Genomic DNA, 24934 nt, shown 5'->3' with positions numbered 1-24934 from the left:
GTGCCCATGCAGAGGCCAAAAACCAGGCCCACAGGGCTAGGCTTGGGCTATCAAATGAGTTGGGCCTTAAGTTATTTGATGGTGGGCTTAAAATTAAAGCTATACTGCTGAAATCATTATAAACTATTGCTAAAAGTACTGTGAACAAATATTGTATGGTAAATGGTCTCTAATACTTTTGTAGGAGTTAATTTGTAGCAATAAATTTTCAATTTTTTTTCATCTAACAACACCAGGCGGATGTCAAAATGGCAGTTGGCAGGTTGACTTCTAAAAAAATAGTTCAAATTTCTTCATAAATGAAAACATCGGTTTTTCATAAATAAATTTCCTAAAACTTGCACTAGTTGATGAGTTTCATGGATATGGTGATGCCCCTATTAAATACTAAAAATTAAAACACAAGTTAGGAGTTGAGGTTATAATTACAACATGAATGATAAAAAAAACTGATCCGGCTAAGTTTAGTTGGCAGGGAGAGGGTTTGATACTTGATACCCTAGATTCGAGTTTATCTTTTAAGGTTTAGGACCTGTTTTAGGACTTAAATAGCTGTGGTGCTATAGTTTGTAGTTTAAGCAAGTAACAATCACAGAAATCGAACCAACTGCGTTGTTTACTTCCCAACCAGTTCGATCAGCTATTAGTGATCTGTAAAATTATCAAGCTTTAATCTTATTTTTGTTTAAGATATATATTATATATATATATATATATATGCATGTTTCTTCCGTATCGGGTGCCACTGGAACCCCATGGGTCCGAATGCGCGAAGGTCGGGTTCGGACTCCAGCCAGGATTCGGTTCCAAAATCCGGAATATTTCGGGTCAAGTGGACCCGTTGACGGCCACACTGAAACGGCGGGCGGACGAAGGAACGGGCGTCGCCGTTGCCCATCGCAGCTACAAAATGAACTGGTGCGGACGCGTCTCCGCTCTTGGGCTGTCGGGGCAGACGTGCGCGGGCAGAAGCTTACCGCGAGCGAGTGCTCTCGTCTCCCCTTTCCTCGATCCCTTTTATTGTTCAGATTGAGAGTTTTATCGTTCCTTCAGTCCCATTGTCTGAAGCAGGTTGATCAGTGGACAAGCTCATTCCAAGGTAAATCCCATGCAGCAAGCAATTTCTTCTCTGTGGATTCTTTAAGGTCCAGGGGCTTTGTGAAAGAGATCTGCCAAACTCTTAGAATCTTCTCTTGTTTTGCGTCCATGTTTCAGTTCGAGTTGGGCGTGTGGTTAGTAAGTAATTAGTCTCGTCATTTGAGGATCTGATGATTGAATTGAGCCGAAAACTTTCAACAGGTCATGTACCACAAATCTTGCGCCCCACACCTTCAAGTTACCGAGTCAACGTTTTTGACCAGTCTGCCCCACAATTCTTCTGCTTTAGAGGAGTGTAAAGAGTTATGAATTAGAGAAAACGTGAATGTATCTGTGAAGTTGGTTAAATGCTGTTTGGCGAAGCAAAGTCCGAGTTCAATTTGTCTGTGTCTGCGTTTGGCCGAGTTCAATGTGCCTGTATGTGTCCGCGGGCGGTTGCTCTTGCGCCTGAGCAACACCTACGACCAATGAACATGAACATGTAGAAGTAGAACCCAAGCTGTTGGCACATTTGGGGCGGTGCCCTACGGCTAGTCATGGTTTAACCTTCTTGTAGCCTCGTGCAGGGTTGAGTCCTACTGCCTTGCGTGTGGCGTTGAAGAGGATTCACGTCAGAATTTTGCAGTATCCGGGAGGCAACTGTAGGCACAACAGGTTAAACCAGTGCCGCCAAGTCTCACCCTCCAGAGTCGTTTCTCTGCTATTAGAAGAACGAAGATGGAAAACTACTTTTTCTTCAATACTTGAGATTTTTGTCAATTACACCCCACGTGGTACCCTTTTGTGATTTAATCTGTTGAACAGCATGATTAGACCATGAGTTGCAGTTCCAGCATATCATAAGGAGGTTATTCTATCCAAGTATGCTGTGAGTGAAAATGACAGTCTAACTCAATATGCGTGGTTCGTGGAGCTGCAGATTTTCTGTGTTGACGTTAACACACTGTAAGGGCTAGCCTGATCAACCTTGATTTCCACATCTTCCGGTGGTCAACGTAGTCCATTTGCTGTGTCTTGAGCCATTACTCGACACTTTGCCTTTGTAGTAAACAGCGCAATTCCTGGTTGTTTCGTACTTTTTTCATGTACTACGGACTTGTTTCATGCCTTTTTATTCATGCTTGTTTCATACTTCACTCCTCCACCCAATGTCTGCACCTGGCACATACCCACAAGTTTATATTTGGACAAGACAGAACAAAATATTGTCTTATGCGTGGTTTCCATTGATACATCTAATGATCCTTAACACTCCAACTAAGTGCGGAGCATAGGCTTTTCTCCGTGTCTTTTTTATTTTGTTTGTAGATTGGATTGTGAATTTTCAGTCAGAACTTTTGTGGGTTGCCCTTTTTCATTTGTTTGAGTTGCTTGAATGACAAATAGTTTGATGTGTAAAATTAAGATCATTACAGTGACATCCTTGCAGGGCATTTAACCAGCACGTGGTCCAACCATGGGAGAACCAGATGAAAACAGCTTTCTTTTCCCTATCTTTGTTCTAGCAATCATGGCTCTATTCTTGGTTCCCTATACAATACATAGGATCTCTCAGGCTCTCTCTAAGAAGGCAAAAAACATATGTTGCCAGTGTTCCATATGTCTGCATTCTGGGAAGTACCGAAAGTCCATATTTAAGAGGGTGAGTCTGAATCATGCTTGTCTCCTGGTCTTGTTTAGCTAGAGATTCATTGATCTTGTGCTAACAATTCAATCATCATATGATTTGTGGCATCATTTTCCCTTCTAATTCAATTGAATATGCAGATGTCAAATTTCTTTACGTGTAGCAATCTGACTGTCATCCTGCTCTGGGTTTTTATGGCAGTCCTTGCCTACTATGTCAAGAATATTACTCGTGAGGTATGCTACAGCTCTTTCAAGCTGATAATCAGATTTCCTGGTTGATGGAATAAAAGATGGGATAATGGTTGATCTTGCATGATAATCACCTTGTTTTCATTGTGGTTTTCACTAGCCTGTCTTCCTGTTCTTAATGTATTTTAGTTTATCCATTTATCTTGCACATTTTGGTTTACTATTATTGGTATTACATTATTATTTAGTTAGCCATATGTGGTTTTATGTTAATAGTTTGCATAGATGAAAATATTTCATATATTACCAAGATGAACTTAAATTAAAAAGGCATACTTAGTGTATATGGTAAATAGGAAGATAATTTAGCTTGTTAAATATGGTGGTTGTCCTATTCTGCAAAGTAAAATATTTGTGTGTAAATGTGTTGAAACTTGAAAGTAAAATAGCTATTGTACTTTGCATGAAGAATTAGTGATTTAAGGTCGATGCATGTCTGTCTGCAAACTTGGAAGTAACAACATATTTTTATAACAGGAGTTTTTTCTTTTTTTTCTCCTCTTTCTACTGCTGTTTCAGGGTGCATTCATTTGTTTTATTTGATCTGCAACTAGGCTTGCGGAAAGACTTTGGAGAATTAGGTCTGCTGTTTGGCATCAAACTGATTCATTGGTTGCTTGAAGGGTAGACTACTTGAATTTGAATACAATATCTAAATAGATCAATGGTGGGTCTGCATACTTATTCCTGGCCTATTTTCACAAAATAGCCCCTTTATACCTCGTACACTGCAATAACGTCCCTGTCATGTATTATGCTAGACATGTTTCAACCTTCACCTTTTCCCTGGTACTCTCAAAATCATAGCCCTAAGGTGAGCGAGCTGATCTGGTGATGGTGACTATGAGTTGCAAAACTGTGAATCTTTCCTTGTTGAAGGACCATTTTTGAATACGTTATTGTACAGTATTTTTTAAAGTAACCCAATCTCGGTTGCATGTACATCTAGGTGGTGTCTGAGTAGAAAATTAGTTGTACGTGAAATGCATATGACCCAGCCATGGCCTCTGACTGTTCTCTTGATAGGAGGAGGCCAATCCTGTAAGTATTGTTAACATGCTATCTTATCCCCTAGAAGGAGATGCTACAGAAGGATTTAAACTTAAAACAAGTAAAATTATATTGTTACTATGGCACATAGAGAAAACATTGCAAAGTGCAAAAAAATTTTACAAAAGTGCCATTAATGAGCCTCTTCTGTAAGAGAGCCCAACATGCCTTTGGCTCAACATGTTTTGGGCCTTTTGGCACAAAAGGAAAAGCAAACTTTTTCCTCTTGTTTTCATTTGTGAGCTTGAGTTATGATATCCATCAGCATAATAAGTGTTTGATATAAATGCTAAAGTCTTGCTGCATTCAAAAAAATTCTGTAAGTCCATGCCATGCTTCAGATTAAGAAGAATTAATGGGCAATTCATTTGTTTGATGTTTTTCTCTGATGTGCATGCATGTTAAATCTTGAGACCTCTAGATGTTTCTTCTGTAGTCAAGATCTGTTCAATCTCTGATTGAAGTATTCATGTCATTCATATTACTTTTTTCTGTTTTCTTTTTTCAGATTCAACCCTTTGAGCCATTTGAGATTCTTGGATTGAAGCCTGGAAGTACAGATTCTGAGATAAAGAAGGCATACAGGAAACTCTCTATTCAGTATCATCCTGACAAAAATCCAGATCCAGGTTAAATTTTTAATTTTTTCTCCTTTTTCCTTGCAATTTCAGTTTTCAAGTTATGAGGTGCAAAGCAGATGCATTTGAGTTTTGCTATAAAGTTGGATACTGTGCTATTTATTAGGCTTATTCAATTTTCTTTTCATTGTTTTTCCTTTAGATTGTTTCTGACAGATGCATGTCTTTGCTATTTCCAGAGGCTCACAAGTATTTTGTTGAGTACATATCCAAGGCATATCAAGCACTGACTGATCCAGTGTCTCGAGAAAACTTTGAAAAATATGGTCACCCAGACGGCAGACAGGTTATGCACTTTATCTACTTCATGGTCTAATAGCTGCTATCTGTTAACTGGTGCTTTGTTGGAAAATAATTTCTTGATTCAATGCAGGGCTTTCAAATGGGAATAGCACTGCCTCAGTTCTTATTAAGTAAGGATGGCACATCAAGTGGAGTACTCTTGCTTGGGATCGTTGGGATATGTATTCTGTTGCCTTTGGTTCTAGCTGTTATATATCTTTCAAGATCTTCCAAGTACACTGGGAACCGTGTCATGCACGAAACCTTATATGCTTACTACAACTCAATGAAGCCTTCTTTAGCACCAAGGTATAATAATTCATCAGTTCTTTCTCTTCTGATGTCACTATATGTGAAATCTGGATGCAGTAGTTATCATGATTGTGATACACTGTTTGAAAATTATAGTTTGTTGATGCTTTTGTTTACAAATTTATGTCATAGTCACCAAATGTCACTGATATTTTAAGAATATATTGATATTATTGCTATTTGGAAGCTGACAGGGAATACGGGTAAAATATAACCGTGTTTTCAAATATCACCAGAATAGAAGTATTGAAATGTTATCCCAAGATAATTCTTAACATATTTCCTAGATTTTCAAAACATTCCTTCTTTCAGATTTTAAGAATGCTATTTCTTTCTTTTTCATTTGTTTTTTTTTACTTGTTTCTTTATATTTTATTGCAAAAAAAAAAAAACTAGTTTGTCTCCAATTCTGGCCGCAATTATGCATGTACTTGACCAGCTGTATCAATATGCAGTAAGGTAATGGAGGTCTTTATTAAGGCAGCAGAATACATGGAATTGCCAGTTCGCAGGAGTGACATGGAATCCCTTGAAAAGCTGTTTACAGTTGTCCGTACTGAGTTGGGTTTAGACACTAAGAACATGCGGCAAGAGCAGGCTAAATTTTGGAAGAGGAATCCAGCTGCAGTAAAGGTCTCAGACTTCAGAAACATGCAATTTGCATTGTGCTTTGAGTTTCAATAGCTAATACATGGACTTATAGTTTTTTTGTTTTTTGTTTTCTTAATTGTCAGGCAGAACTACTGATTCTCGCACAGTTAACTCGTGAATCAGCTTCTGTTCCACTAGATCTAACAGGTGATTTCAAGCATGTGATTGAGCTTGCACCTCACCTTCTTGAAGAACTACTGAAGGTGAGTTCTACAAGTGCCTTTAATACATTCTGATGCTTTTATTTATCAGTAAAACTATATATGGTTCTGTACATCAGATGTAGAGAGATTCATGGTTAAGGAAGTTTAGGTATTAATTTATGATGAAGAAGAAAAAGCACGAGAAGCTTAAGCCCAAAACAAGAGGTCTCGACTCTAGAGTGCTTATCTCCTTTGTACCTATTGTGTATTTGACTGTCACACCATGTTTGGAGAAATGGTCTTCTTAGGATCATTTACAAGTCATGAGCCTCTGCATGGTCAAATAAGTGGTCAGGTCTAGCCTACCATATAATTTTTAACAAAAAGAACTCCACATTAAGTTAATGCAGCCTATCAAATGTCACAGGATTAGATTCGTTCTGTTCAGGCATATTATTGAAGCACCAAAACATTTTATTTCTCTCAAATTGTTCTTTCACAGGGTATGAAGGTGAGAGATGGAGATGGGTTGATAATGAGTAACTGAATATTTGAATGTAAGAAAGAGTTCATAATCAATGGAACAAATCCCAATTGAGCCTCAAACTAAAGTCAAGGCCAAATCCTCAGCCACTAAAGCTCAATCTTAGCCTTTTGCTTTATCCTCCCATGCTTTGGCTATAGGTGGTCTGTTATAATTCCCTCTCACCTTCTTTGCCTATATCTTCAAGGTGGAAGTCAGTGCAAATCTGTAATGCAAAGTAATAGCACCTCATCCCACAATTGGCTAGAATCCATCCTTCCTGCTGAATCCATCACCATGCATAAAGCGTGTGCTGTGTGGGAGATGTCATCCATCATTATCCTTAGCTTGTACTTGTTTTTTTGTTGCAGTTGATGGTGGAATAAATCCTACTGATTTTTCTGTTTTCTGGTATCAACATTTTGGTAATTTTTACATCCACAAGAATCCATTTGGATGTCATGATCATAGCAATAGTGGAGCCAGAAATTTAGGCCAGGAGAGGACACTAATATATAGTTAAGTGAAAAGAAACATATACATTAAATTGAACATTATCTAAAAAGTTTTAATGATGTAGATTAGAAAATGTAAAAATCCTACGAAGAAAACAATAAAAAACAGTAATCTCAATGCTCTAACTAGAACGATAATAGTAAATAAAGAAAAAAAAGGAGACCTAGTAACTAAACCCCTACTTGCGTTCCGCAGATAGGATCAGCTAAGAGCCAATATAAATATTATATATATATATATATATATATATATATAGTATGTATATATGCATGCATGTAAAATGAGAGGGAGAAAAAAAATGCAAGAAAATTCTGTATTCTCTTTACCAGTCACTAGACTGACCAGACTAAAAAAGACTAAATAAAATGTAAAAGGAAAATTTTAAACAAGCTACCTACTTCTTGTTACAGGCTGCCACTTGCAGGCTTGCAGCTAGTCTCAAACTCACCAACGACTGGCGGTGGCCAATTCTACTCAATGCACCAAAATGGGAAAATATATCTTTTCTGAAGAGTAATACTTGTAAACCTGAAAAAGGCAGAAAACAAAAGTCTAAAAACAGGCTTCTTTCATTTGTGGATTGCCGGCTGTCAAAGCAGCCGCATGCAAATCCACTGTCAGCCAACTACTGCTGGTCAAATCCTGCTTGATGGACAAACATAAACAAGAAAAAAGGGAAAAAATACACTACAAAAATGTGAGAAACTAACGGAATTAAGAACTGCGTTCAATTAGATTATCATATGAATGGAATGGTTGTGTGTGTGCAGTATGCCTGTGCCTGTGGAAATGTGGCCTACATCCTTTGGCAACAAATGAGAGAGAGAGAGAGAGAGATAGAGATAGAGAGAGAGAGAGAGATGAAATGGAGTGGAGATTGCAGGTCTGAGGTCTCTAACAACTCTCCAACTGTTAAATGGCAGCATAGATGGATTTCAATGGGATGTTGATTTTGGGGATTAACATAAGCAACCATAAAGTTAGATTAGGTTTTAGGGCAAGAGGCAGAGATGTGGAAAGAAATTTCAGTTTTCTTTTTCAGAGAGGAGAATTTTCATGGAAGGGTTGAGTTCATGGGATGCACCACTTGAGCCTAGGGTGGGCACCTGGATCATAGTTTGACGATGTTCCTTTTCAGAGAATCCATTTGCATGTCATTTGAAAGTCAACATGGATTACTATAATAAATTGATTATATATCATTCTGATTGACAAAGGAAAAGAATATTGTCTTGAAGGACATGAAATGACACCTTTTCTTGAAACTTTAATATTACCAAATAATTATCTTTGTCACATGGATACCCCGTTTTGATGTGAATGCATAACCGTTTACAAGTCATTCTGCATGGTTCATACAAATGGTCATATCCTTGTATATGTAGCTGACCTTTACAATTTGGATTGGTAAGCTGCCCGAAAGCTGGAGCTTTGGCTGCTAGGCAAAGCTGGGACATTCACATTATAGTTGGAAAGATGTGGGCTTCTGGGCATCCTATCCTTGACTAGGTCTCATCATCTATGCTTAAAATTAGAACTTATTAGCCATGACCTTTCTGATTGATGGTGAATGGATGTACTTTCTGCAGCAAGCAGTAGTACATTAACCCTTTTCTTATCCTCTTTATTTAATTTTGATGGCGTTTTTACCAGCTGTATTTGCTGAGAATGCAGTAGTACATGATTAGGTATCAATAACTTCATAATGAGATAGTTTTTGATCCTTTTACCATCTCCTTCAAACAGCGACCAGTAAGTTTGAATTTAGCTTTGTTATTTGTTGCAGATGGCTATTGTAAGGCGCAGTCCTGCTGGGCATGGATGGCTTAGGCCTGCAATTGGAGTACTCGAACTGTCTCAAAGTATAGTTCAGGTAATTTTTCTCCATCATGTTTTATATTTTGGCTTCAATTTCCTCCTAACAGTATCATGGAAGGGAATTTCTTTTCCCAATTCCATAGCTTATCTGTTGATTCACATGGTGTTGCCATATATCATTATGTATGCACATGAACTATTGCTACTAGAAATACTTCTCACGTTACTTGTAATGACTTTGTATTGGCAGCATGTAGCATTATAGCCAACCTGTCAAACAGAGCCTATGTTCCTTTTATTTTCTTTGGACAATATAGTTTGAGGTAAAATTAATGCAATATGTAGCATTATTGCCTACTTGTCAAACGGAGCTTCCTTTTATTTTCTTTGGACGTATAGTTTGAGGTAACATTAATGCTTAGGGTATAACTACGTGAAAATTTTCCTAGATGACTAGGTCTGATCCTTGAAGACATTATGAGAATTATATTTGGTTAAAGGTCCTATTTTGATGGTCTTTGAAGTGTACTATTTGAACATAAAGGGTTCCTTCATATATCTTATAATGGATGGTATTGTGCATGTGAATCAATCCTGTGAGTAGTTGCAGGTTTTTTGTTACTTAAGCATTTCTTTCTTGTGCTTGGCATTTCAATGCTTAGGGTATAACTACGTGAAAATTTTCCTAGATGAGTAGGTCTGATCCTTGAAGACATTATCAGAATTATATTTGGTTATAGGTCCTATTTTGATGGTCTTTGAAGTGTGCTATCTGAACATAAATTGCTTAAGTGGGTTCCTTCATATATCTTATAATGGATGGTATCATGCATGTGAATGAATACTGTGAGTAGTTGCAGGTTTTTTGTTACTTAAGCATTTCTTTCTTGTGCTTGGCATTTCAATGTCAGAGAGGAGGTCAATTTCTTGTCAGTTAAGAGGGTCCTTAATACCTGGAAGGATGGAAGATGTGTTTCAGTAACTGGATTCTTATGAAGTGGCAAATTTGCAACTGTCAGAAAAAAAATTTGTACTCGATTATGGAAGTTCAGGTTAACCTTTATTAGTTTTTGTTATTTATTTATTCAAGGGTGAGTGGTTCATTCCACTACCCTTAAGAGAGGCCACTGGGACCCCCTATGCCCACTACCCCCAAGGTTTTCACAGAGCTTGATTTGGGGACTTATTACAGTACAGAGGAGGAGGCACTGAGATGTGACAGTGACCACTTCAGGGTTTGAACCAAGCCCCTTAAGAGGTGAACCACCTTGCACCCAGTACGCTACAGCCCCTTGGGGTTAACCTTTATTAGTTGTTGCATCTTATTATAGTAAGGAAAAGTTCATTGAGAGCATCTTAGAGTTTCCCGCTTTTTAAAAACTGTGTAGTCTTTCCATCTTTACCGTTCAAACTAAGCATGTTTTGTGAATTTACCATATGGATATGGACTTCGGTTTCTGTTTGGTGCATTTACCAAACTTCATGTGGAAGGAATGAAACTTTTAGTAAGTATCGTCTTTGAAGTGATTCATTTGCGCTTCAAGGTTGCTTATTGTTTGTAAGTGCTTGACGGTGCTGTTGGTTTCTGATACAGGCAGTTCCTCTTAGTGCAAGAAAAGCTGCCGGAGGATTTTCTGAAGGCAACGCTCCTTTTCTGCAGCTTCCACATTTCAGTGAATCAGTCATAAAAAAAATTAGTCGAAAAGTGAGTAACTCTAATTTCTTAAGCTTCATAGGACTTGCTGTATGCATTGTTAGATGTTGTCATTGCCTGTTTTGTTCTCTATGCTTCTCATGGCATCTGGTTTCAAAGTTGTACATCTCTTCTTTGAGACTTTTGACAGTGAGCACCGTAATAAATTCAGTTTCTTTCTGGAAAAATATAGGGAAAATCTTGGTAATAGTAAAAAAAAGTACGAAAGTAAATGTTAAAGAATGTACACAAATGTTAGGGATGGTTTATTAGCAATTTTAATACAACGTTTCTTGTTTTAGTATCTGAAGATAAGTTTAAAAGCCTCAGACTAGGAAATCTAGGAAGCTTGTCCTCATCAATTACTCTAAAATGAATCTCCAACTTCCCACCAATAAGGTGCCCTAAAGCCTGATTTAAAAAAATGTAAAGCTAGGCTAATTAGTGTGGTTCTAAGCATTGATACTACTAATGTTGATTATGACAATTGGTCAAAGATCTGGCCTGTTCTCATGTCAGCCTATCAAAAGAAAAAAGAGAGGACTAGGAAGGAAGTGAGGAGGATAAAGAATAAAAGTAGGTCTTTCAATAGAAGGCATTGGTCTTCAGAAAGCACTTGTCTCGGAGAAAAGGAAAACTTCAACTTGTATAAACATTTTTTGTATCATAAGTTATAGTATGAAACACAAGGTGGTCTGATACAGAATGATACAGATATAGGAGTATATTGTGAATCCAGAGGCTGTGTCCTATGGATTTGCTATACATTACCACGATAAACCATATGACATATTAGATTGTAATGGTAGATGCAATTCTTGCAACACTATTCTATTGTTCTAGAGTTTACAACATTGGTCAAACATATCTGGCAGTCAAAAGGTTTTAGGTTTTCATGTCAAGTTTCATGAACAAGCACCATTTCACTTGTGAACCATGTGATTTCCTGGTTGAATGAATTTAATCCATATTTGTAAGCATGTTCATAAGTACCAAAAACATTTGGTCCATGATATCAATGGGCCAAGTTGATGCCATGGTGTTGCTGGGCATTCTTTTTATGCATTCATGGTTTACCACTTGCAAAGCATTTTCTCAATCTCCTTCTATGGTTGCAGAAGGTGCGATCGTTCCAGGAGCTGAAAGAGATGGCACCAGAGGAGCGTTCTGTGCTTTTGACTGATATTGGCAATTTATCTGGTGAAGAGGCCAGGGATGTGGAGGCTGTTCTTGACATGATGCCGTCCTTAAAAATTGATGTCAACTGTGTGACAGAGGGTGAAGAAGGTGGCATACAAGAAGGTGATGTTGTCACTATGCAAGCTTGGATCTCCCTGAAAAGAACAAATGGCCTCACTGCTGCACTCCCCCACTGTCCATACTTCCCATTTCACAAGGATGAGAACTACTGGTTTATCCTTGCTGATTCTGCATCAAACGACCTCTGGGTTTCCCAGAGAGTGAGTTTTATGGAAGAGGCAGCTGCTATAGCCACTGCATCGAATGCTATAGAGGAGTCAAAGGAGGGATCAGGCACAAACAGTGAGGAAATACGCTTGGCTGTACATGAAGCAGTTGAGAAAGTGAAAAATGGTTCAAGGTTCGTGATCAGTCAGTTTGAGGCACCTGCTGCAGGAACTTACAACCTGACTGCATATTGCATATGTGATTCATGGATTGGATGCGACACAAGAACAAGTTTTAAGTTAAAGGTTGCGAAACAAAAGCATGCACTTGCTAAAGGTGGTGCGATGGCTGAAGAGGGTCTTGCCGTTGAAGATGGTGTTGAGGATGAAGAAGAAACAGATGAAGGAGATGACAATTACGAAAGTGAATACAGTGATGACGGTGAGGACAAAACCAAGAAAGGACATGGCAAGCAACAGGATAGCAACACGCACAGTGACAGCGATTCTAGCTCGGAGAGTTGAGGAACTGCAGATAGTGGTTAGCCATATAGCGTTCTTATCTCCTTTCTTGCTTCTTTTATTGTTTTTGTGATTTTGTATCTTTTTTCTTGAAAAGTTTTTTAATCTTTTTTTTCTCAATTTTCATAAATGTAACCGTAACAGCGGAAATTTGAAATGCATCATAAATTGGATCGTAGAACATGATGCATGCTTATTGGAACGTTCAACGCTAGAATTGGGGACTTTGTTATGCTATCACTGGCCACTGCTGTGCTCACACCACCCTCCGGTCTGATGTTCGTCCAAATCATTTTGAAGAGTATGTGGAAACAGAGGCGACGTTCTATAGTCAATGCTGATATTTGACTCATACATATATGTGATCTTTATGGGTAGTTCTTAACATCAGAATTCCACGTGTACAGGCTTCATAGCATCTAAATAATCAAGAATCAAAAAGAAGAAACAAGTGATCTTAGAACTGCTTTTTACATTTGAAAAACAAAGTTCCGAGGTCTAAGTCCATAAAATCTGCATCCACCTCTTTGGGGAATTGGAATTCAGAGCTTCAAATTGAAGGACGTTAAGAGATGACGCTGAAGGTGCATCTGTTGGCATAGACTGGTAAATTATGACCTACTTAACCCAACTCTTCTTGGAAAAGAAAAAATCATTGAATTAATTTTCTAACAGCACAAGGGGCTTATCTTACAGGTCTCCTGTCAATGTAGTATGGAGCTTCAGGAAACTTTTTATAAGCCCCAAGCTATGCATCGTCGCGTTATTTAATTCCTGACGTCTTCTAGGCCCCAGGATGGGGTAGGAGACTGACGTGCTTTCGAGATCTAGAGGCATGTTTTTCATCACTAACACCACATGAAATATATCAGAACTACTTGCCAAGCCAAACAAATTCTATTTCCTTGCTGATCCAGAACGGTATACAAGGCTGAAGGATCAGGAGAATTCGAATCACAATGTAATAGTTCAAGCCATCCTCAAGGCCCAATAAGAGAAGCTCGCAACTCTTGAAGGTCGGGAGGCTGTTCGAGAGTGTACATAAAGAGTAGTCGGGACGGAGTCTCCGAAGAGTAACCCAAACTTTCATCCAAATACAAGCTTTCTGGGCAGTTGCTATGATTTTCATTACTGTTCCACATTTAGGATCAGAAAGACTGCTCTTCTCCGTGCCATCAGTCGTTCCTTATATTGTACAGACTTCAAGAACGATAGTCTCGCAGAATCTGTTTTATAAGGTGATCAGTTCTAAGCCATGCAATGAACGTTGAATTTGAGACCGGCCTGCTTGCCATCTTCACCGGCGATGGTACTTGGAGGACGAGAAGAAATCTAAGATGATCTGTTTTAAGCAACGTTATGAGCTTTGGATTTCGGACGACTTTACGATCTTGACTAATGACAGTACCAGAAGAACGAAGCAGAGACACCATCAACAATCACCGTCAAGTGAAAATGGGTAGATGATGAATTTGGATGAAACTGTCCCCTTCACAGCAGAAATTTAGTCGAAGTGAACATAAACCAAATCAAGCCACGATATACCAGGTGAATATAATTCCTGCTGGAAAGAGAGGAATTTCCTCGAATTGCGTACCAGTTTTCAGGTTGGAAGCGGCGAGGGTCACTACTATTAATCACCAATCGGATAGAAATATGGCCAGCTGTTGAACTTTTTGACCAAGCACCAGCTGAAAAAAAGCCAAATTCCCAATATCCTGGCTCTGACGTCTGCCGAACCATTATCCAGCTAGCTAGTGGTTCATTGTCAAATCACTAATTTAAATTAAATTTTCTTGTTTTTTGTTTTTTTTTTTAAAATAATTTGTGCCATGGAGTGATGCTAAAACCAATCCCATTTTGAGAGACAATTTGTTAATTAGCAGATCATTTATCAGGAAAGACCACACAGTATTGAGGAATGTGATGAGAGAAGATGCATGTGGCTGATCAGACTTCAATTTAGGATCTTCATCTCAAGACCAAGAAACAGATAGAATATCGTTCAGGCTATCGTTCCACCAATGCGGAAGAGGGAATTAGGGGTAAACTCTACCCAGGAGGTTCCAATGAAGTCTTGGCCAAAACTCAGTTCTGAATGAAGGTACAACTGATGAGTTCCATACTGGGTTTATTATGTCTAAATTCAAAATTCTTCCATTAGGTCTGGATTATCATTTGAGTCAACAAAGGGACAACTTACACTAACCTAATCAAATCCAAAAGTTCTGTAATATATGTATTGGAACCCCATCAGCAGAATGCCCCAAGGTATATGGATCTTAGAGGAAATGGAAACAAAATCCTTTATTAGATTCGATTTTGGATCCAAATCTGAAGTAAATCTGATTTTTTAGAAATGCCGCAAATCTGAATGTGGACCACGAATTAAATCTGACTTAACAAATCCGGATACGAGCGAGTAGGGTTCCACACGAGCCGAGTCGAGCCCGAGCTTGGCCACCTCGAGCTCTACTCGGCTCAAAAAACTCGAGCTCGAGTTCGGCTCGAACTCGAGTTGAGCTCCTTATACAAGTTCTAGCTCGACTCAACTACACAAAATCGAACTCAAACTTGACTCGTTTAACCCATTTAACTCGTTAGGAGTTAACTCGTTTAGGGTTAACTCGTGTAACTTGTGAAAATTTGTTTTTGCCTTGAAAGTTAAAACCAATGATTCAGTGAACCGGTTTTGACAATATTATATTGAGTAACGTTTTGCGAATCGAGTTGAGTATAAACAAATCGAGTTCCTGAAACTAGAACTCTACTCTTTTATTGTTTTGAGTATCTTTGTAAACTTGAAGTTGCCAAGTTCAAGTCGAGCCCGAGTTGGCTCAGCCCTACGTGCGAGCTGATTAATGCGAATATAGTGCATGGGTGTCGGTTCAGGCATCCAATTGAAACTGGTTCGTTTTGCCTTTACAAGTTTTAAAACTAGAATTGGGTGCCATTTTCATGTTGATTGTCATCCGTTCTGGGTCGATGGCGATCCCTTAAAAATGTGCGACTAGCAATAAAGAATATCTCTTTGGCCTCAACTGACATCCAGTAGGCATCAGAAAAGCAATTTCTTTCTCTTTTTCTTCTTCATTCATTCCTGCATTGTATATCGTGGGAAGCCATTGACTGCCATGAAGGTCATGATACTAACATTCTTTTTTGCTTTTTATTTTCCCAAGATCAGCAAGAATTTGGTTTCTTCACGCGTCTTCTGAATAATTTGAATTTAGTCTCCTATAGCTGTTGCATGCCTACTGTTTGAGGGAAATGGAAAACTTCCTCATGAATGTTTGGCGGCGCCTTGTGGATGCACGTTCTTCCTAGTCATAGTATTCTTGGAGATAACATGGGTGACTCATTTCCAGCAAACATCATGGATTACTTGTGCAGTCCTACACCCGGACTTGTCGACGGAAACAAGGCAGAGACAGGTCAGACTCTCACTCTCTTTCTCTGAAATTCTTATAATTACCTTGGATATCTCTCATTTCTTTCTGCATTCATCAATCTACACACACACACATCTCTCTCATCCCTAATCTAGAACATCTAAGGTCAACAGGATTTTGGTTATGGCCTCCAAAGAGAAAGAGTTGCCAGCTGCCTCAACCTTGCCACTGGTCTCCCTTAATCATGTCTCCATTCTCTGCAGATCTGTAAAGGATTCCACCAAATTCTACCAGGACGTGTTGGGTTTCGCTCTAATCAAGCGCCCTTCTTCATTCGATTTCGAGGGAGCATGGTAGTTGTTTACTGTGATGCAGAGTACCATCTCTACTTCGTTCTTCGTACTTATTTTTTCCCTTACTGCAGGTTGTTCAATTATGGCATAGGAATTCATTTGTTGCAGTGCAGCTCTGCCAACGACATGGTTATGAAGTCTGGAGTTATCAATCCTAAAAGCAATCACTTCTCATTCCAAGTAATTAAGAAGCAGTATCATCTAGCTACTAATCCTATAGTTCGGCAATTGCTCTCCATAATGAAGTGCATGTTTAGCATAGTGAGGGGCGTGCATGTGTATCACAGATAGACATGTCATGTCAATGATTGTGATGACATTACTGACATCAGTTGTCATCAACCATCTTCGAGCTTTATCCGATCTACATCGAAAATGCAGCAAGTCCATGTCTATCATATAGTATTTATCCTTGTACATGCAGGAATCCGTATTATTTTATTAGATTTGGTTAAAAAAAGATTTTGGCAGACAAAAAACCCGCCATACTGCACCTTGGATCTTAATTTGATAATCAAAGCAGAGAATAAATCAGCTAAAGTGAGTGCAAACTTGTCATGCCCTTAAGGTATGCTGTGTCATTATTTTTTGCAGTGTGAAGACTTTGAATTAGTGAAGAAGAAGTTGGAGGAGGCAAGAATGGAGTACGTGACAGCATCGGTAGAGGACGGAAGAATAAAAATCGACCAAATCTTCTTTCATGACCCGGATGGCTACATCATAGAGATCTGTAACTGCGTCAAGCTCCCAGTTCTACCACTTTCGGCTTGCCCTTCTTTCTCTGCCACAACTGACAAGCAGCGGTAAGCGTAGCCCTTGATTATTCTACGCTCTATTAGGTGTTGGATATATATATATATATATATATATATATAGAGAGAGAGAGAGAGAGAGAGAGTATGTTAAAATGCAGTTTAGTAATGACCGTAGCTTCTGCAGGTAAGTCTCCCGGAGCTGTCGCTGAAGCATCTCGTAGCAGCTAAATTGGGCACCAAGATGAGGAACTTGACCATGATATGATCAGGATAGCCTTTTAGATCATGCTGGTTCACGATCATGTAAGTGTAGTTGAGACATCGCCTTGGTTCATTTGTCTCCGCATTTGCAGATTTGAAATTCCCTCTACAAACTTTTGCCACCATTGTTCTTTGTATCAACTCAACAAGCTTCTTTTGTTCTGTATTCGCTCTATAGTTCTAATAGTTTGACATATTAATTTCTCCAAAAGTTCTTCATTCATATTCTCTTTTAAGTTCCTCTTCTTTTCCTTTAATTTTGAATTCATCTTCCCACCATGAAGTTGGAAGAGACATAAATTATGAAAGGATGTTGAACATGTGGCTTATCCATCGGCCTTTCACCCTGCCTTTTTGCTGGTACCTGAGTGGAGAAATGGTAGAGGGTGTGAGTAAGGAGCTTACGGTTCAGAAAGAATATCTTTCTCCGACCGTTTCCCCCATAATTTAAGGAGCTTACAGTTCAGAAAGAATATCTTTCTCCGACTGTTTCCCCCATAATTCACGCCCTTAATTTCACTACTTCTGTATCTTGCAATTTCTCAGCTTGAATCGAACTCTAGCTTAGAAGTCAGAACTACCAAACAAGGGACCCGAAGCCACGCCACATCTAGGTCAAGGTGGGCATGTTCTTTCAAGATGAAAGAAGGCTTCTGCATTCTCAAGGAAAAAAAGGAATTTACTTCCGTCATTTTATTGAATTGACTTGGTGAAGTTAGACATGACTACTGTGTTAGCAAAAGTGTCGCCTATACGAGGAAACTCCCAAACAAGAGATCAATTTTCAGAATTAAGAACAAGAAGCTGGCAGAACTCTGTCTCTGCCACTTGTCTGGGGCCGAACCTAAGCCCATTAAGTTGAAGAAGGTCGAGAATTTAACACCTAGGTGCACGTTTCTGTTAACACAATCTGGCAACTGTCCATGTATTCCCAGGTTGCCAATCCAAATAGAAAAAATTTAATGGGATAACTGTATTTTATATTTTCATTCTTCACCAACACTGTAAACAATATATCTGCTTCAAAGCGTGTTTAGACCTGCAACGCAAGTGTGAGAAAAGGAATTTCTTATCTGGTGTTTTAGAGGCAGATATAGAGACGCCAGATGAGAGTAAGGTTTCCTCTACTTGTAGCATCCATTTTTTCTTTGAGAGAGAGAGAGAGAGAGAGAGAGTGCAGTAAAGCAAAAAAATGAAGGGACTAAGCAAATAATAGTAAAAAACAGACTACATGAGTATTTAGTCCCCACTAGGCTGGAAACGCAAAGAAAAGGGCAATTGTATACACGCTGCATGCACCAAAGCAAGCAGCAGAAGCTACTCCACGGAACAGTAGACTTAAGAACATAGAATTTTGCTTCAGTAAACATAGCCCTTGACAAACATGCCCTGCTTAGATTCCTCTGACTCTCCCTCACCAGTGTATTTTCCGAGCTGAGCAAGGGAGTTGGCCTTGGCCCTCAGGAGAAGTGCATCCTGTGCTGCCTTAACATTCTCTGGTCTGCCACCCCATGTTTTGAGGCAAGTGTTCTGGAGGGCTCTTGCATATGAGAACGACACATGCCATGGGTTGGGACCCTGGTTCATGGCGTTCAGGTTGAGGGTAGCCTCTACTTCAGATTGTCCCCCAGACAAGAACTGTACGTTCAAATACATAGATGCACATGTTAGCTTTTCAGAGCATGAGCTTGAACAGAGTATGAAACATGTATTCATTTCCTACTCTGTTCAGCATTATGGGTTCCTTGCCTATGTCAATTTTCAGTATATATTGTTTCCCAAAGAAACAGCCTTATAAAAGAAGATGGTATCTTCCTGTTTAAAATTAGAATTAACACAGAAGCAATTAAGAAGGGAGGAGAGATGTTAATTGATACCATAATGCCTGGAACAGCAGGGGGGATGCGGTTGTGGAGGAGTTTCAGGGTGTAAGCAGCAACTTGCTCAGGGGTCGCCTTGTCCTTGCACTCTGCACCAGGGGTGACCATGCTAGGCTTCAAGAGGATACCCTCAAACATGACATTGTTCTCAGCCAAATAGAAGAAGACCTCTGCCCAAACCTTCTTGGCCACTTCAAAGGTCCTGTCAATGCCATGGTCACCATCCAACAGAATCTCTGGCTCAACAATGGGAACCAAACCATTGTCCTGTTTGTAAATTAAAAAAAAACCACGAGTTAGAAAAACAGCAGTTCGAAAGGTTGTCGCTTGAAGCTTCTAAGACTAGTGAATCTGAGAAAAAGCTTCTGCCGTGTGAATTGTGATTTTTGAATTGCACTCACTTGGGAGATTGCAGCATAACGAGCAAGGCCCCAAGCAGCCTCCTTAACAGCCAGGGCAGATGGTCCATTTGGAATGCTCACAACAGTACGCCTGTTTCGGAATTGTAGTTAGTCTCATTAACAGTAAGTTGCTTTCTAGGGAATAAGAAAGTCCAAACAAGTGGTGTTAGCAGACCCAGTGACAGTAGAAAATGAAAAATCACCGAAGAGACCTTCAATTTCTTTTTATACATTGAGTTGCTCTTACGTATTTTATATTCTGTAGGCATAAACTTGAACATGCTGAAGCTTGCTGTCCAACCCATAGCACAGTCAAACTTTCATACATTGAATTCAAAACTCCTACTTGAAGTCAGGAAGATCAATGCCATTATTGATACTAAAAGGCAAATTCTACTCGGATGTTCTTTCTTTAGCTCATCCTCATCAGATGTAGATAGCGATGAGAGTGACTCATGATGATGTCAACCTACCCTCCTACTTTTGTGGTCCACCAGCAACGAATTGATCAGTGGGACCTGAAGTTCTCTTTATCAAAACAAGTGCGGGATCCTAGCAATCAATATATGCCAAGAGTAGAAGGCTTGCCATGTTTGACGCAGACTGTGGTTGCAGACGGATGATTGGGCACAAACAAGAAGAACAATCTAACGCATGAAATGGACAAGATAGTTACCATTTGGCAAAGCGAGCACCCTGCTGATAGTATGCGGCAGAACGAGAGGCCAGACCATCAAGACCTTGGCACCATGATTCATCGTTTGAGCCAGCAAGAGGCACCAAACCCTGTATGGTAAAACCATACCACGTAAGAATGGCCGACATACGTCATAGTACTATACATGGTGCTGGTCACCATGTCATCGACATCACCATCATCACAGGATAAGGTAGCAGAAGATCACTTGGTTCATAGATTGAGATAATACCTTGTCGACTTTGATGCCGGGGACGATGTTCTGGGAGACGAGAACGTCGACCATCTTCTGGCCCTCGGTGGTGGACTGGTAAAGCGTCTCCTCGAAGAGGATGGCTCCAGAGATGTACTGGCCGAGGCCAGGGGCGGAGACGAGCAGAGTGCGGTAGGCCTGGCGGTTGGCCTCCGTGTTCTCCAGCCCGATGGAGGCCAGCCTCTTCCCGCACGTCGCGTTCGACTCGTCCATGGCCAGTATCCCGCGCCCAGGCGACGCTACGGTTTTCTGCAACGCACCATTAATCAGCACTATCCTTTTAACATCAGTCACCTCTAAAATCTATTTCCCTTAAACAAATAATACACCGTTTTGGCTATTGAGCTTTCAATACTTAATCTTCGTCGACTGGTTACGGAAATACAAGATTTAATTCATAACTGAAGCACATCTTGGACGTTGTTCGGTTGTTCAGATGTAATCAGATGACGAAGAGTCAGCTATCTATTACAGGAGTGCAGCACAGAGCTATCACTGTTGAAACAATTAATAATCACAAATACCACTATTAATGTTACAATCGAAGTTTCTATTGTTAATTATTCTTATTGATATCATTAATATACTGCATATTGTAGCAAATCCTGTTTAGAATCTAAAGAGAGTCTTATTATGTTGGAAAGGCAAGCGACACATTTTTAGTACTAACTTCTCGATGCAAAGGCCAAAGTTAACCGATTGCATGGTGTGGAAAGGAGAGGGAGAGGGAGAGAGAGGCGAAATGGTACCGCGGTCTTGATGAGCTCATCAGCGTAGGAAGAAGCGGCGCGGACGACAAGCGTGGAAGGGGAGGCGGTGTTCGCCCTGAAACTGGCGGTGGAGGAGCGCAGCAGGGACTGCCCCTTCAAGAACTCTGACTTGTCCAGCACGGGGGACGACTTGAGGAGAGATGCGCTCGCCATTTCCTCCGGTTACTCCGCTCTCTGTCTCCGGCCTTCTTCTTAGCTCAAACAGCTACAATGGCTGCCTCACCCGCTGCTCCTGCTCCTCCTTCGCTCTCCATTCTTGATATACACTTTCCAGGGACTGCTCGAAACTCCATGGGTGGCGATTTTGAGGTTCATATCATCCCATCAATCTCCTGCTGACACGTGTGTGATAACGAGACGTGTCTTCTTGCATGGGATAGAAACAAGATCGCAATTAAAGCCCTCCCCAGAGCCGTATAAAATAAGGGGACTGACAAAAATTAACCGGGTGAGCAGAGAAAACCGACGGCCATTGTTTCGTTTCTGTAGCGTGGTGTGAGGCCCACTGCAACTTGTTTTATCAGCCACTGATCAGGGATTGATTGAAGGAACCATGAGGCTGTAGATGGAAGAATTAATCCTGTGGAGTTCGCTCACCCGATGGTGATTGGTGAGTGTCAAGAAAAAGGCCAGGCGCTTTTGATTGATTTTTCTTCTGTGGCCTGTGACAGTTTTCTTCTTCTGATGATGATGATGGTAATCGTTCTTATGAGTCACGAAAAACCTATCTTCGTTCTTTTCTCGTTTAAGAATTCTCTGCTTCTGCAAATGTAGCTAGCATATTGGTAGAATATGCTCGTTCGCATGGCGTAATTCTCTTTGAACGGTGAAAAACAAAGTGAAACCGTGATCCCACGGAAACGCATCGCTGTAGTTTTGGAACTCTTTAGTTTCTAGATTTAAGGACTTCAATGAATCCAATCGCTTAAATTGTTTCCTTGTGTTTAGAGTTTGGGTAGTCCTTTGCTTTGTTACATACTTTTTTTGTTTATGTTGAGTCTTTGGTTTGTGTTGAGTTTTAGTTTAGGCTTGAGTGTTCACCTGTGACAAAAGACCCTTCAATCCAGTTTCAAGTGTATGCAATGAAATTCCTTGTATTGGGTAGTGGGCAGTATAATCTTATAAGTGGCTTCGACCAACCTCACGTAAGCAAGTTGAAACTATTTTTTTTCTTACCTTACTCATTACTCATGATGTACAAGGTTTTCAAGAAAAATACATTGCGAGTTTTTTTTTATTCACATTTTGATTCTTTATACATTTTACTTTCTAAATGATCTCTGCATCCCTTTGGATGATTTTAAGGCTGACACATAAGGTGTTTGCCATACCGCAAGGTTTGAAATTATCAACCCGTGATGTAAATAACGCTTTGACTAGATGAATAGAACTTACTGGCTCAAAGCAAAGGAAAAGAAAATTTAGCCAGTTGTGTTTCCATGAGAGGAAAATGTAGTATCACGGAGATAGTTGTGTTTCCATGGAAAGGAAATGTAGTAAAAGGCTGAACCTTCCCCTTTTTTTCTTATCCTGCTTAATATCATGCCTAATATCATGGTTAAGAGTTGCTTTTGGTCTCGAGTGAAGAGCAGAAAATGTCATGCATCAACCGTTTGCAGTACAAATGACTACCACTTATGAAAATCAAACTGATGACCAAATTTTCACAACTCACCAGCTATACTACATTCGATAAGCAAAAAAAATAAACCATTTAAAACAGAAAAATGAACTATTTGAAATCAAACATACTAAAATATAAAAAGCTTATGTTCCTGTACAACTCAACCCAGTTCTTAGTAATTCGTACCGCATGGGCATGTGTATGAATAAAACTGTTGGATATTTACCTTAATATGTTCTTCATGAATGCATGAGCTGACCATAAATGAGCTTCAGCGAGAGCTGCTACGTCCATTATCAAGATGATAAGCTCCAGGCCTGACCAAATCTAGGCTGGACTAACGGAGAATATCGGCGACTGACCAATCATACCTTATCCTACACTTACACGGGATGGTGGGTGCCTGTCCAACTTGGACCCACCGCCCTAAACACGGACAGTTCGTCGGTAGATAAGCAAAATTATGTATACGAATGGAATCGAATTCGTCCGATCAAAGATCCGGTTTAGAAAGAGTTTAGCCGGACTGATAAACAAAACATGATCCCGTTACTAGTCGGATTCAAAATTTTGATAAAGATCCAACGTCATTAATTGCACATGAACGGCAAATTTTATTCTAGTCAGATTTGGATTCGATTCCAAACCATAGGTCGGAGATAAATTTTGAACTGGAAGTCCGGAATCCACTTTCATAACATCTAGCTGAGTCGAATTAAGAGAAGCTAGGTCCAACCCGAATCCATACCCGTTGTATGCCACAGTCCGGAGCTTCATGGCCTGGTTGTTCCCTATCGGTCTTGCTTTCAGAACGTACATATAGCAAACGGGTGGTGGGCATGATAACGATGGATGACTGCTCACGAGACACGCCTCCATGTAACTATCGGTCTTGCTTTCAGAACGTACATATACCTTTCATGTAACAATGTTATAACATACATGACATATGTCGATATTAAAGTCTTATAAAAATATATTTGTACCTTGTGCTTGCAAAAACGGAGTGTTGAATTACGTAAAATCAATTACGTAGATTACGTCTGACAGGCTACTTCTATGAAAAACAGAAAAATGTGGAGTCATTTGTCTATTGTTATGACTCCCTCGTCCTCTCTCTCATTTAAGTTAGGATCTGCTATGTTTTTTTAACTCATATTAGTATACAAACACATATGAGTTATACACAACACACACGCACACGCACACATGAGTTTTAGAATGAGCAGATCCTAACCTAAAAGGATTTGGGGATAGGAGATGAGGGGATTGCTTCAATCCTTTGGGCAATTAAATTAAAATTTTGCGAGTTTCATGAGGAAGACATGTCGAGGTCATATATATGCGCTATAACATGAGTTAGATCGATTCTAAGTACATTTGTCAATTTTTGTGGAAGTTTTAGAGAGAGAGAGAGAGTACATATATCACTTACCAACTGCAAGGGAGTGAATAGACCAACTGCAGGCAACAACACAGCAAGAAGTTATGACATCTTATATGTACAGTAGTTAGATGGATCCTTTACATGGCAGAAATCCAGATAAATATATCTACTTCAGTCAGCTAGTTGTTCATCAAGTTTCTAGGCAAGGATGCCACTGCTCCCAGATCAGTGGCTGGTTTAGATCTGAAATCAGATTTAATAAATACGACGCTATGCAAGCATTTCTCAAATAACACAACTAATATTGTTAGGTTGAAATTTTGGTCAAATCTCATCTCTTTTAAATTTCCAGGTTGCTTTTCGGCCATGTGCGATGCTTGCGATCTTCAAACAGATGGAAGTTAATGGGATTCAGTTTTACAAAAGGAGAGAGAATTGTAAGCTGGTGGTCTCTTCATTCTTAAGTTTGCACCTGTTGCTTAAAGAATCCAGTTTTGCATCCTGAATTCACATCTGTGGGCTTTGCTTCTTATGTACTGGATTTGGATCATAGCTAGATCCAATTAGGATGGCGCTGAGAATGCTCACCAGTTCTTTGCTGAGACATGGCATACGCTTTGGCATGTCAATG

The 24934-nt window shown here is 39.7% G+C and overlaps 3 protein-coding genes across 6 annotated transcripts; 2 read left to right on the top strand and 1 right to left on the bottom strand.

The window, feature by feature from the left end:
• The first annotated feature begins 870 nt into the window (after positions 1-870).
• On the top strand, positions 871-12767 carry LOC116261326 (dnaJ protein ERDJ2-like). 4 transcript variants are annotated; one of them, XM_031640034.2, is made up of 12 exons: positions 871-1099; positions 1665-1752; positions 2528-2740; positions 2866-2961; positions 4535-4655; positions 4844-4950; positions 5038-5255; positions 5714-5891; positions 5993-6112; positions 8878-8964; positions 10504-10614; positions 11721-12767. In XM_031640034.2, the coding sequence occupies exons 3-12, from the start codon at positions 2555-2557 to the stop codon at positions 12531-12533; spliced, it is 2037 nt and encodes a 678-aa protein (XP_031495894.1). In that variant the 5' UTR covers positions 871-1099; positions 1665-1752; positions 2528-2554; the 3' UTR covers positions 12534-12767. The 4 variants fall into 4 exon arrangements, with proteins under 4 accessions (XP_031495894.1, XP_031495891.1, XP_031495890.1 ...); XM_031640031.2 differs by lacking the exon at positions 1665-1752; XM_031640030.2 differs by lacking the exon at positions 1665-1752 and having other exon boundaries at positions 2514-2740.
• A 3295-nt stretch (positions 12768-16062) lies between these two features.
• LOC116261275 (glyoxylase I 4-like) lies at positions 16063-17412 on the top strand. The gene is made up of 4 exons (XM_031639960.1): positions 16063-16275; positions 16347-16455; positions 16870-17078; positions 17215-17412. Exons 1-4 carry the CDS (start codon positions 16106-16108, stop codon positions 17216-17218), a joined length of 492 nt encoding a protein of 163 aa, XP_031495820.1. The 5' UTR covers positions 16063-16105; the 3' UTR covers positions 17219-17412.
• A 1059-nt stretch (positions 17413-18471) lies between these two features.
• LOC116261348 (fructose-bisphosphate aldolase 1, chloroplastic-like) lies at positions 18472-21554 on the bottom strand. Its single transcript, XM_031640066.2, has 6 exons — positions 21272-21554; positions 20502-20771; positions 20249-20358; positions 19573-19663; positions 19169-19438; positions 18472-18929 (listed from the first exon to the last, which is right to left on the bottom strand). The coding sequence occupies exons 1-6, from the start codon at positions 21443-21445 to the stop codon at positions 18651-18653; spliced, it is 1194 nt and encodes a 397-aa protein (XP_031495926.1). The 5' UTR covers positions 21446-21554; the 3' UTR covers positions 18472-18650.
• Positions 21555-24934: the final 3380 nt, after the last annotated feature.

Source organism: Nymphaea colorata, chromosome 9 (assembly GCF_008831285.2).
Source record: "Nymphaea colorata isolate Beijing-Zhang1983 chromosome 9, ASM883128v2, whole genome shotgun sequence".
NCBI classification, from domain to species: Eukaryota; Viridiplantae; Streptophyta; class Magnoliopsida; order Nymphaeales; family Nymphaeaceae; genus Nymphaea; species Nymphaea colorata.
This window is presented reverse-complemented; position numbering and strand designations above follow the sequence as displayed.